The 12,516-nt window shown below is 40.9% G+C and overlaps 1 protein-coding gene across 1 annotated transcript; it reads right to left on the reverse strand.

The window, feature by feature from the left end:
- Positions 1 to 5,208: 5,208 nt before the first annotated feature.
- On the reverse strand, positions 5,209 to 6,623 carry K441DRAFT_650080 ((S)-2-haloacid dehalogenase IVA). The gene is made up of 2 exons (XM_067646975.1): positions 6,520 to 6,623; positions 5,209 to 6,466 (listed from the first exon to the last, which is right to left on the reverse strand). The coding sequence occupies exon 2, from the start codon at positions 6,271 to 6,273 to the stop codon at positions 5,533 to 5,535; it is 741 nt and encodes a 246-aa protein (XP_067510167.1). The 5' UTR covers positions 6,274 to 6,466; positions 6,520 to 6,623; the 3' UTR covers positions 5,209 to 5,532.
- Between the last annotated feature and the right edge of the window lie 5,893 nt (positions 6,624 to 12,516).

The following is a 12,516-nucleotide window of genomic DNA, read 5'->3' on the forward strand; positions in this document are numbered from 1 at the left end:
ACCTTACGTACTAAGGGGATTTCTTAAGAGTACGGTTGTATATTTAAAGGACTATAGTCCCTACCTAAAATAGTTCTCTTCTTTATAGTAAATCTTAGAATACAATTAGAGTTAATTTATTAGGCAACCACTCCACCAGTTATTATTACATTGTTAACTTCTTGTTTACCTATATACCCAGCCCATTAATAAGTCTACCGTAGTTCCTGCTATAAGGCTTCGTTACATTACTACTAATAATATACCGCTAGCTATTAAATCTAAGGCGCCTAAACGCGATAAATATAGCGTAAAAGGTAGCTAGTAAGTCCTAACGCCGCGTAAGGCTAGCGGTAAGAGTAAATTAGGAGAAGGCAAGAAGTAAAGTTAATTAGGATTAGCAGTATATAGCTCTAAGAAAAATAGTAAGGGCGAGCCTATTAGATATAAGAAATTAGATAATAGTAAGACTAAATTAGGCAGATATAATAAGTAGCCTTAACTAAGATTGGTAATAAGTACTCTAGCGAAGAATAATAAAAGCGAGCCGGCCGCGCTTAGGAAGTTAAATAGTTATAAAGCTAACCTAAATAGAAGTAGGAAACGCCCTTAAGTAAAATTAGCAGCAGATACCCTTATAGAAAACAGCAATAATAAGCTAGTTATACGCAGAAGGCGATTAGTAAAGGGAAGACGTAACCTATCTACCTATAAGCCTACATTAGCGAGTAATAGCGGTACTAGAGAAATTGCCGTAAATAACAGTAAATTGCCGTAACCTATTACTAAACCTAAAGGTATATACTAGCCTAATAATGTAATAGACGACCCTACTACTACATCGCCAACTATTAATACCCCTTAAGATATTACTGCAGAGGATAGTAAATTGCCGCAACGTACCGGTAGATATAATAATTAATTCTTATATTATACTAACTCTAAAGATATAAAGAGTGGAGATAAAGATAAGGATTTAGTTAATAATAATAACTAAGACGTAGATATAGAGGAAGAGCTTAATTAGTAATCTTTCTTAGCCTAGCTCTATAAGGCTAGGAAGAATAACTTAAATGGCGCACTAGCGTACGTAACAGAGGCGGATCTTCTACTTACTCTAGAGTATTTCCTACTTATCTTATTAAAAGTACTCTCTAAGACTACCCTAATTAAACTCCCTAATTAGGGCCTTATATTAGGCTTTAAATTTAGCCTATACTAAGTGGTATATATAGCTTAGGCATTTAAGCAAGAGAGGATAATTAAAGGAGGCGGTATTTATATAGACAAACCTAGCGCGGGCAAGACTATATAAATGATCACTTAATAGCTAATAAACTACTTTTATTATTAGAATATAATAGACGTTTAAAAGGCCTAAGCTGTTGGGGACGTAACCCACTACCTATTTAAGATATATCCGCTAGATATAAAATACCTATAGGTAGCAAAGTAACCAATTATATGCTACTGCGAAGATAACTCTAAAAAACTATACCCTATAGACCCACAGCGAGGCTACTTAGTCGTCCTTACGCCGACCCTAGGCCTGCTAGGATTTCTAAAGGATATAAGTATAATATTATAAGACGGCGCGATTATAAAGCACCCTAACCCGCCCTAGATTATAATTCTCGCCCCTAGCTATAATAAAGTTAAGATATTTAGTAAACTAAAAAAGGACAAATAGCCGTAAATCTGTAAGGCTCTTAAGTAGACCAATAAGGAATAATAGAAGAATAATAACAACATATATTTAGTTGGTAAGACTCTCTTATTATACCTATAGGGTAAAGCTAGGTTTAAAAATAATTATTACCCTATCCCTAATATAACGGAACTATTAGCGCTAAGATACTTAACCTAATTCCTTCTAATTACTATACGAAATTATATTACCACACAACTAATATATAGGTTTATTACTATACAAACCAGTATATAGAAACACCTAAAGGGTAAAACCCCTAAATTATATTAGAAATTAAAGAATGCAATATAGGTTAGGTGTATCCTTTAGGATAAATGCTACTTAGACATAACCAGTAGAGTTTTAATATTATTTATTAAGGATATAGTTAAAGAGTACCGCATTATATATAATTGCAGCCCTACTATATAGGGTATGTTTAGTATACCTAATAATAGGAACCTAATATAACTAATGCGGTTTATTATAGTAGGATTAAAGAGGCCTAAGTAGAAAGAAGGAAATAAGCTAAAGGGAACGGAGTTTAAAATACTACTTAAGCTTAAAGAAGAAAACATCTAGCTAAAGAAAAAAGAATTTAACCGTCTTTATAAGGATATAAAGACTAACCTATCTAGAGCAATAGTAGATAAGAAATTCGGTAAACTAGCTGCATTTTTCTACATAGTTATTTTAACGTTTTAGATATATAGAGGGGAGTTAACACTCTAGTTTAACTAGTAAAAGCTTATCCCAAAGAACAGCTGTTTTAAATTAGTTATATTATAGGCCAACCCTAATAATACTAAGGTAGCTATAATTATAGCTATAGAGAACTAAGTAAGGATAGAGCAGAGGCGCTAATATAAGGAACTTCTGGCTATATAGGAGGAAGATAGTAGTAATCTAAATACTAAACCTAAAATACCAAAACTTACTTAAGCTGAGTTATACACTAACGCGAAAACGGCAGCAAGTATAGCCTAGGTTATCTAATACTAGGACTAGTATACCCCTATTATAATTAAATCTAATAAGTCTAATAAGTCTAATAATAAACACCTAAAAACTTAAAGTTGTATACTTAAGGACCTAATTATCACTAAATAAACTACTAACCCGCTTAGTAAGGAGTTTACTAATATACTTAACTACTATTTTTAACAGAATGCAAAGTTCTTTTAAGCTAAAAAAATCTATAATTACGTTTATGTCAAAAAATAAACAGATAGTTCAGCGTATAAGATTATTATTACCACTCGCTTACCTCTTATACTAGCTTATTAGTTTAATAGGCTATATAAAAAATATAGTAAAGACAAGGTGCTCTACTATGCAGCCGGTATATCTAATATTAAGAAGGCTAAGGCTAAGTAAACCTTTAAAACTAATAACTCTAAGTAGATCCTACTTTACACCTTTATATTAATTAGGCTGTCTATTAACCTATAGCGCGCAAATTATACTATTATAGTTAAGCTAAGCTATAAGCTCTCGGAGGTAAAGCAACTATTTACTTAAATAGATTAATAAGGATAGACTAAGCCCGTCTACTATAGTACTATTATAGCCAATTAGAAGTTAAGTATTAAGTAAAGGATATTAAAGTTAACTAAATTTACGTCGTTACTGCACAAGTTAGTATATAAGGAGAAGGCCAATTTAAGCTTAAAAGTAGGCTAAGGTAAGAAGAAAGACACTAAGACTATCTAATACTGCATTAAGTTGCAGCTTACAGCACTTTTATTATTAAGGTAGCGTTTAGCCGCAAATTATAGTATTATTATTAGCGGTGTAGTATATAGCTGTAAAATGTAACTAAATATGGCTAAATACTAAAATTACTTAATTAGCATAAACCTAATTTAAGATACTAGTAAATTTTTTTATAATACCGCCCTACCCCCTATACTTACTAATATTAATAAAATATATATAAAATATAAAATATATTATTTTTATTAATAATATTAAAATTATAAAAATTATACTTTTATATATGCTTAGTAATCTTATAGTTAGCACTTAGTAGCTAAATGCTAACACTTAATTATAAATGCCGCATTTGGCAGCTAAATACTAATACTTAATTCTAAATACCGTATTTGGCAGCTAAATGCTAACACTTAATTCTAAATGCCATATTTAGCGGCTAAATGCTAACACTTGATTCTAAATGCCGCATTTAGCAGCTAAATGCTAGGAAATGCTAGAAATGCTAAAAAATGCTAAAATGGCAGAAAAGTAAAATTAAATGCTGGTAAATTTTTTCCTAACGAACTCTAGCCACTTAATAAGTTAAAGTAGAAGATTTTATACGGTAATAAGGGAAATAAGGGCAGCCGTAATAGCCTCCTTATTAAAAGCGTTTTTAAGTATAAGAGAATTAACCTCTATATAATTATATTTCGTATAAAGCTGCATATATAGATCTTAAAGCTTTTCTTTAGCACCTTAATAAACAACACCCTGTAACGTTTCCCGCCCCAACGTCGCCATTCGGCCAAAAAGACACGGAGTGCTTGCGAACTTGTTCGTAAGCGCGGCGGGATCTAATATATGTACTCTTACACACCCAGAGTTTTAAAAACAGTAATCTCATACTTCTTTATAAGATAATTCCGGAAATTTATAACACACCTCGCGCCGTATGGTTCTTCTATATAGTATTTATAATATAAAATATATTGCTTATCCCGGTATTTTTTTTAGCTTATTATCATATAGATCTTGTATATAGCACCAAATTTTAGGGTTCCTTTTGTCTTTTAGTCTCTCCGTACTAGCAGATAGTGTAGAATTTAATATTTTATCATTAGAAGCCATTTTATTATATGTATAATAAATATTATAAAAGCAATTTAGGGTTGTGGGGAATGCCAAGAATTATTGGCCGATATTGGCTGATATTGGGTAATTTAGCGATATTGGCCAATAATATTGACCGTCGGATTATTTAAATCTCCGCTGAACGAACCAGACCAGCTAGGCTGCAATCATACGAACCTGCTCTGCTTGGCCAACCCCCGACAGTGCTTGTATGAATCCGTGTCGTATTAACTAGTTGCACAGCCTTCGTCTCTGCGAGCTGAGGTCACATGGATCTGCCTGGATAGTGATGATGAGCCCAACTCCAATTCTTATAGTATTACGACGATCCGTCCTCCATAATGTCGCCCGTCTGGGAGCAAGTGAAAAGAGTGGAAAGAGATGTATACGAATTGCAAGAACAATGAGAGAAACGATCAAGGATTGTGGGTCTTACAAGCTTTTTCTGGAAAGCTGGCTTCAAGCTAGCCTAACGCAGCTAGTTTAATCTCGAAACAGTTGACCGCGTAATACCTGGTCAATAATATCATTATGGCAATGCCTCAGAGCCCAAATACTGATACACGGTACAGGGTAAGCACTTTCACAGCATCTCGATGGCTTAGCGGCGCTTTACATAGATCATAGCCTGGCGCAGGAGATGCTACAAGGCCAGATTTCATACTGAGGTTCTGACATTGCGGCACGATCAGAAAATAAAATCGGCTGATCGCGGATGCTACTGCAGCTGCCCCCTAAACCAAGTCTCGAAATCCAAACCCAAAGTTCACGATTTAGCGACGAAGGCTGTAGTGGACTTTGGTAATGGCCCATAAGCATTGCTGAAATGGATCTAGCTGATGAAGAATTGCCTTCGCTCAGGAAATGCAAGCTCTCAAGACCGTCGAATCAAGAATTTGCGTCGTGGACACGATACCTAGCAGCCCTCATATGTGGACAACCCGAGCTGAACTGCTACCACGAACATGTGTTGAGAATCCTGGTATAGGTAGCTAAGCACCGAGCCGAACGAGCCTTTGACCGCGATCTTCGGCTCAAAGCCGTCCGATGACCTCTGCAAGACTCGTCATGTCCTCCAAGAAGAAGTCGTTCTCCCCTTTGACTACCTCCATGTCTTCCTCGATGTCATCAGTCCACCTATGTATATACACAGTCTTCATTCCAGCCTCTTTCCCACCTCGAACATCATATGCATGCGCAGCAACCATGACGGACTCCTCCGGTTTCACGTTGACCAGCTCCAATGTCTTGCGATAGCTCTTCGGAGCAGGTTTGTATACTCCCAGTAACTCGCTCGAGAACAACATGTTAAATCTCAAGCCTGAAGACTTACAGAGGTCAAGCTGCAATCGAGTAGTACCATTCGCAAAGACGAACACCTCATACCCTGCGGCCTTTAGCTGCTCGATGGCTGGAGGGACTTCCGGCCAGGCTGGCATCGAGTGCCATGCGACTACACATTGATGCTTGGTGCGGTCGTCGAACAAATGTTTATGTTCTGGATGCTTCTCCAGCAAAGCGTCCAGAGTCTTGCGGAGCGTGACGTCGATATCTTCAGGAGGTTCATTGGCGGCGAGGCGGGCAGCGTTGGCATCGAAGTAGTCATGACGCCATTCCAGAGCGAGCTTCGACCTCTCGCTTTCAGCGATGGATTGTGGTAAGACTTTGATTGCTCCGCTGTGCCAGTCTAGGCATGTGCCCATGAAGTCAAAGAAGACTGCTCTGATCGCTGTGTTTGCCATGCTCTGTCGTGATGCCGACACTAACTGTGCCATATTCGACGAGACAAATGTTGCCTGAGATATAGTCAATATTGTTGACTCTGCTGGGCGTTATCGACGATCATGTTGAGGTCTAGTGGTATTGCACAGGTATCTCGAATTCTGCTGACGAATGGGTTCTGCGCGGATCATCGGGGGTGTCCAAAACCTTCTGAATCAAGCTTGAACATCATGGACCCATTGGGATCGTCAAGAGCGTGTCAACTAGGCGATTCCCAAGAGAAGCAGGGAATGACTAACCTATTACTACAAATGAGCTGGGGGGGATCTCTTGACTAGGTTGACTGTGTGCAGCCAGTGAAGAAGCGTAGAAAGCGTGGAGCGAAGTAAGAAAGAGGGAAGAGTATAGGCAGGAGGGGGCGTACGACGGGTAAGCCGCATCGAACAGTCAGTTCGTATGTAACCAGTATTGGGCTACCAGTAACCTCGACCGGGGTGATGCCGCGTGCTGGTGGGCTTCCCCCACAGCAGGTAATAGTACTGTATACTAGCTTGAATTGTCATAGTCGAAATTTCCGATTGCCCGTCGCCCAAGTGCCTTGTAAGAGAGAATGGCGAGGGGCTTACAGCTCGGCGTGGTCACGGAAAAACTCGGCGTGGTCAGAACTTCAAGTTCAACTCTCTGACCATGCTTAGCTTCTGACCACGCCGAGCTTTATGCATATGCAGCACATATACAAATGATTTTTTTAAGATTTTAAAGTATTTAATAAATAAAAAGGTTTATAAGTAATATATGCTGAGTATGAACTTCCCACTAGCTATAATAAAATCAGTAAACTATGCTGTTAAAATACTAGTGCATATACTAAGCATATACTTACTTTATACTCTACTAATTCTATTTTTACTGTCGGTATCACCCAAGTGCACTTGATTGGCCTATTAACTGTTGAATTGATTCTTGTCTAATAGGTGTCGAAAGCAGAGGATCGTAAGGATCGCGGTGCCTAAGTAGGGGGTTAATTAGTCACCATAAGGGTGACTAATCAAAGACATAACGACGACACGTAACCACATAACTTCTGTCCATATATTCCGACACTGGCAGTTCTTTCTTTGTACCTGTGGCGCTATAGGAAGGCAGGAAGGCAGTAAGGCAGCAAAGTAGCGGTTTAGCTGGGGGTGGAAGCAGCAACAGTCTATTCAGGTAGTAGTACGGTACCAGCGGCGGTAGTAATAGTGGTTAAGCATAGAGCTTATCTATCAGTCGGTCGGTTAATCGTAGGCGTATAAGCACGATTATTTGGTCGGTAGATCGCAGGCGTATAGGCACGATCGTTCGGTCGGGTCGTGATAGCAGGCATAGCGGCGCTATCAGTTTGTCGATGGTATGTGGCAGTACGGTGCTAGCGTAGAGTCGGTTCTATAGGCAGATCGGCATAAGATTTTATTGGGTTCGTAGCTGCCGTAGACACTGGCAGATTTAAGAGGGCAGAGGATGGGGAGCGCGCTGGCGTTGTAGGCGCGTGCTAGCAGGTCTTGATTCCTCTGGCAGTTCTTTCTTTATGCGTAAAGCCACTAATATAGACTCTATTGATGTGGTATTCGTGGCTTGCAAAGGCCGTAGGAGGGAAAGAGGCACGCTAGCGTTTAGGGGCGTGCTGTTAACGTGATTTTCGACGTGGCAGATCTGCAAGGAAGATAGCAGACGGTGTCGGGATTGTAGGTAGGTAGGGGATGGTTTGCTGCTGACGCTGCTAGGTTGTTGGGTATTGGGTGCTGCTGACGCTGCTAGGTTACTATGACGCTGGAGTACTGCACAAGGCTGTTAGATGTTGATTTGTATGCTAAAACGCGTACTAGATATTGGTTTGCTGCTAAGTTGTGTTATTACACTGGGGTACTGCGTAAAGCTGTTGGGTAATTAGATACTGCGCGAGGCTGTTGGGTTGCTGTGACGCTGAGTGCTGTATAAGCTGGTATGCTGTACATAGTACTGCTGAGGTGGCTGCTGAGGTAGCTGCTGGGGTACTGCCCGAGGGCGGTTGGGTGTTGGGTGCTGTTGATAAGCTGGGGGTACTGGCACTCAGTAAAGAGGTCGTACTAGGTGTTGATTTGCGTGCTGTAGAATATCTCGCGATATTCTAAGCTGGCTGGGGTTGGATGCTGCTGGAGCTGCTGGGTACTGGTTTTGCTGCTAGGTACTAGAATGCTGCTTGCGATCGAACGAAGCTGCTGGGGCGGCAGTGAACCTTGTTGCTCTATAGCCAACCGGTGAGGTTAACCATTAATCAATGTTGGTATCACCCAAGTGCACTTAATTGGCCTATTAACTGTTAATTTGATTCTTGTCTAATAGGTGTCGAAAGTAGAGGATCGTAAGAATCGCGGTGCCTAAGTAGGGGGTTAATTAGTCACCATAAGGGTGACTAATCAAAGACATGACGACACATAACCACATAACTTCTGTCCATATATTCCGACATTTACTTTAAAGAGACCTTGCTTCCTTATAAATTGCTTATACTACTCTTTAAAGTATTGCCGTTATATTCTATAAGGTGGGCTGCGCTATAGTATATGCGGTACATATATCTTATAATAGGACTAGCCTAGGAATGTCTTAGTAAAACACTTAACAAATAAAACCTAACGCTTTAACCGAATTCTGCCGAATTCTGCTAGCTTTATCGACTTCTGCCAAGTTCTGCTACATCGGCAAAATATGGTACCCTTTCAATGGCCTCAATGGTTGGTGGTTGACGCAATTGGCGCGCAGTTGAGGGCATTTGGCAACTCGACCGACTAGCCTATGTCGTGTTTTTTTGACACGCAGCCTGCGCGCAACCTGCCAGTAATCTGCGCATTTGGCAACCATAATTATATTTACCTCTTTTATACTAATAATATATTTTAAATAAATAAAAGCTATTTTAAAAGCTATTATAAGGCTAGCAAAATAAATATTATTATTTTAGATAATTTAATATAATACAGCGATGGTTCTCTCTACCTATCTACCTATTGACTTACCTACCTGCCTGCATCGCCTACGTACCTATCTACATCTACCTGTCTACATTTGCCTACCTATCTACATCTGCCTACCTATCTATATTTACCTTACCCGTTAGCATCTACCTACCTATCTGCATCTGCTTACCTGTCTGCATCTACCTACCTGTTTAATATCTACTTGTCTGCATCTGCCTACCTATCTATATCTGCCGTCCCCATCAGCATCTACCTACCTATCTACATCTGCTTGCCTATCTGCATCTACTTACCTATCTGCATCTGCCTGCCTATCTATATCTGCTTACCTGTCTTCTAGCATCTACCTACCTGTTTACATCTACCTACCCGTCAGCATCTACCTGTTTATGCCTACCTATCTGTGCTACCTTAATTCGATCGATCGATCGAATCGTTTATAGTGTTGGCTGGCTAGCCGTAAAGGTTGTCTGGCTCTGGCGAGGGTTGTCCTGGTTCTGGCGACGGTTGTCTGGCCCTAGCAACGGTCGTCTAGTTCTAGTAACGGTTGTCTGGTTCTGGGCGACGGTTGTCTAGTTCTGGTAACGGTCGTCTAGCTGGCGGACGGTTGTCTAGTTCTGGCGACGGTCGACTGGTTCTGGTAACGGTCGTCTGGCTGGCGACGGTCGTCTGGTTCTGGCGACAGTTGTCTAGTTCTGGTACGGTCGTCTGGCTGGCGACGGTCGTCTGGTTCTGGTAACGGTTGTCTGGCTGGCGACGGTCGTCTGGTTCTGGACGACGAGTCGAGGTCGGGCTCTGGCAACGGTCGTCTGGTTCTGGTAACGGTCGTCTGTGCTGGCGACGGTCGTCTGGTTCTGGCGACAGTGGTCTAGCTCGTGGCAAGCGCGGATCGTCTAGTTCTGGTAACGGTCGTCTGGTTCTGGCGACGGTCGTCTAGTTCTGGTAACGGCCGTTCTGGCTGCCGACGGTCGTCTGGTTCTGGCGACGGTTTGTACTGGTCCTGCAATAACGGTCGTCTGGCTGGCGATTCGGTCGTTCTAGTTCTGGCGACGGTCGTCTGGTTCTGGTAACGGGTCGTTCTAGCTGGCGACCGGTCGTCTAGGTCTGGCGACGGTCGTCAGGTTCGGGCGACAGTCGTCTAGTTCTAGCAGACGGTCGTCTGGCTCTGGCAGACGTGTTCGTCTGGTTCTGGTAACGGTTCGTCTAGCTAGCGACGGTCGTTCTGGCTTCTGGCAAGAGTCGTCTAGTTCTGGTAAACGGCTGTCTGGCTAGCGACGGTCGGGCTCGATAGGTAAGTTCTGGTAACGGTAACGCTGCTGACGCGTCTGGTCTGCGACGGTCGTCTTTGGCTGAAAGCGACGAGTCGTCTGCGTCCTAGGCGTCTGGCTCATGGCAACGGTCGGTCTGGCTTGCGAGAGATCGTCTGGTCCGGTACACCTCATCTGGTTCTGGCGACGTTCGTCTAGTTCTAGCAACGGTCCTCTGCTGGCTGCCGTTCTGGTGCTTCCCTAGGTAGGGAGGATATATAAAGAAGGGAAGGAAGGGTAAAAAATAAGGTGGCTACATAAGGTAGAGGCACGTGTAGAGGCTATCGGGAATATAGCGGGGACCCGATGCAAACCTTCGTGTAGAGCCTCTGTACGCAGAGCTTCGCGCAGAGCCTCGTGCCAGAGCGCCTCTGTACGCAGAGCTTCGCGCAGACCCTCGCGCAGACCCTCGTGCAGAGCTTCGTGCAGAGCTTCGTGCAGAGCCTCTATACGCAGAGCTTCGTGTAGAGCCTCGTGTAGAGCCTTATACGAAGCTTCGTGCAGAGCTTTATGCAGAGCCTCTATGCGCAGAGCTTCGTGCAGAGCCTCTGTACGCAGAGCTTCGTGTAGAGGCTTCGTGTAGAGCCTTATACAGAGCCTCCAAGTAATAAGACTATAAGATTGTATGAGATTGTATAAGATTATATAAGATTATATATAATAGTTAAATATATAGTATATAACTTTACCTTAATCGCACGTTAAGAAATATACAGTTAGCTTTTAAAGTTATTAAGTAGGTTAACTGTATATTAAGTTAGTTAAATTATATATTAAGTAGGTTAACTGCGTATTAAGTTAGTTAAATTATATATTAAGTAGGTTAACTACGTGTTAAGTTAGTTAAATTGTATATTAAGTAGGTTAACTACGTGTTGAGTTAGTTAAATTGCATATTAAGTAGGTTAACTACGTGTTAAGTTAGTTAAATTATATATTAAGTAGGTTAACTACGTGTTAAGTTAGTTAAATTGTATATTAAGTAGGTTAACTGCGTGTTAAGTTAGTTAAATTGTATATTAAGTAGGTTAACTGCGTATTAAGTTAGTTAAATTATATATTAAGTAGGTTAACTACGTGTTAAGTTAGTTAAATTGCATATTAAGTAGGTTAACTGCGTATTAAGTTAGTTAAATTGCATATTAAGTAGGTCAACTGCGTGTTAAGTTAGTTAAATTGTATATTAAGTAGGTCAACTGCGTGTCAAGTTGGTCAATTGCGTGTCGAGTTGGTTAAATTACATGTCAATTACGCGAAACGCGAAAACCAAAGTCTACTTGAATCTCATCCTGCGAATATTTTCCCGATGTAGATTAATTAAATTTTATTAAAGTCCGTTAAAGACTGCGTATATATATACGTATGCATTAACCGCTAAGACCCCTAATTATTTAATTATAAGACTCTTACGTTATTCCTTTCTCTTCTCTATATAACGTCTTATTCTCTATAAAAGCTATACCCATAAATTTAGATAAAATTTAGATTATTTCTTTAAATCTACTCTAAAGCCTTTTTACGCCCTTATATTACGTTATATCTCTATAATTACTATTAAAATAGTAAATAAACTTAAACCCCTATAATAACTATGCGTTGCGCGAGGCGGTCAACGCGACAGCGGAGCAGGTCGAATACGGCGTCGATAAGTTTAAAAAGGCGGGGCTGAAGAAGCAGGCGGTAAAGTTGGGAGGTCGAGGGTGAGAATATTCCAGTGGTGGACTCCCCAGTGAATTTTGAGTGCGCGTATTATTCTACGATTCGCTTATCAAGGAACCCGCCCATAGGTTCGGTGGATGTTGTGATTGGGGAGGTGGTGGGGATTCATATTAAAGAGGAGGTCTTGACGGATGGGAAGATTGGTGTGCGGAAGACGCAGCCGATTGCACGGTGTGGCTATCATGAGTATGCGGTTGTAAAAGAGACGTTTGAGATGATAGTTCCCGGAGACCAGAAGGCCATGTTAGCTGGGCTAAAGGGGAGCACGAAGTTT

Source organism: Cenococcum geophilum, assembly GCF_001692895.1.
Source record: "Cenococcum geophilum 1.58 unplaced genomic scaffold K441scaffold_1, whole genome shotgun sequence".
NCBI classification, from domain to species: Eukaryota; Fungi; Ascomycota; class Dothideomycetes; order Gloniales; family Gloniaceae; genus Cenococcum; species Cenococcum geophilum.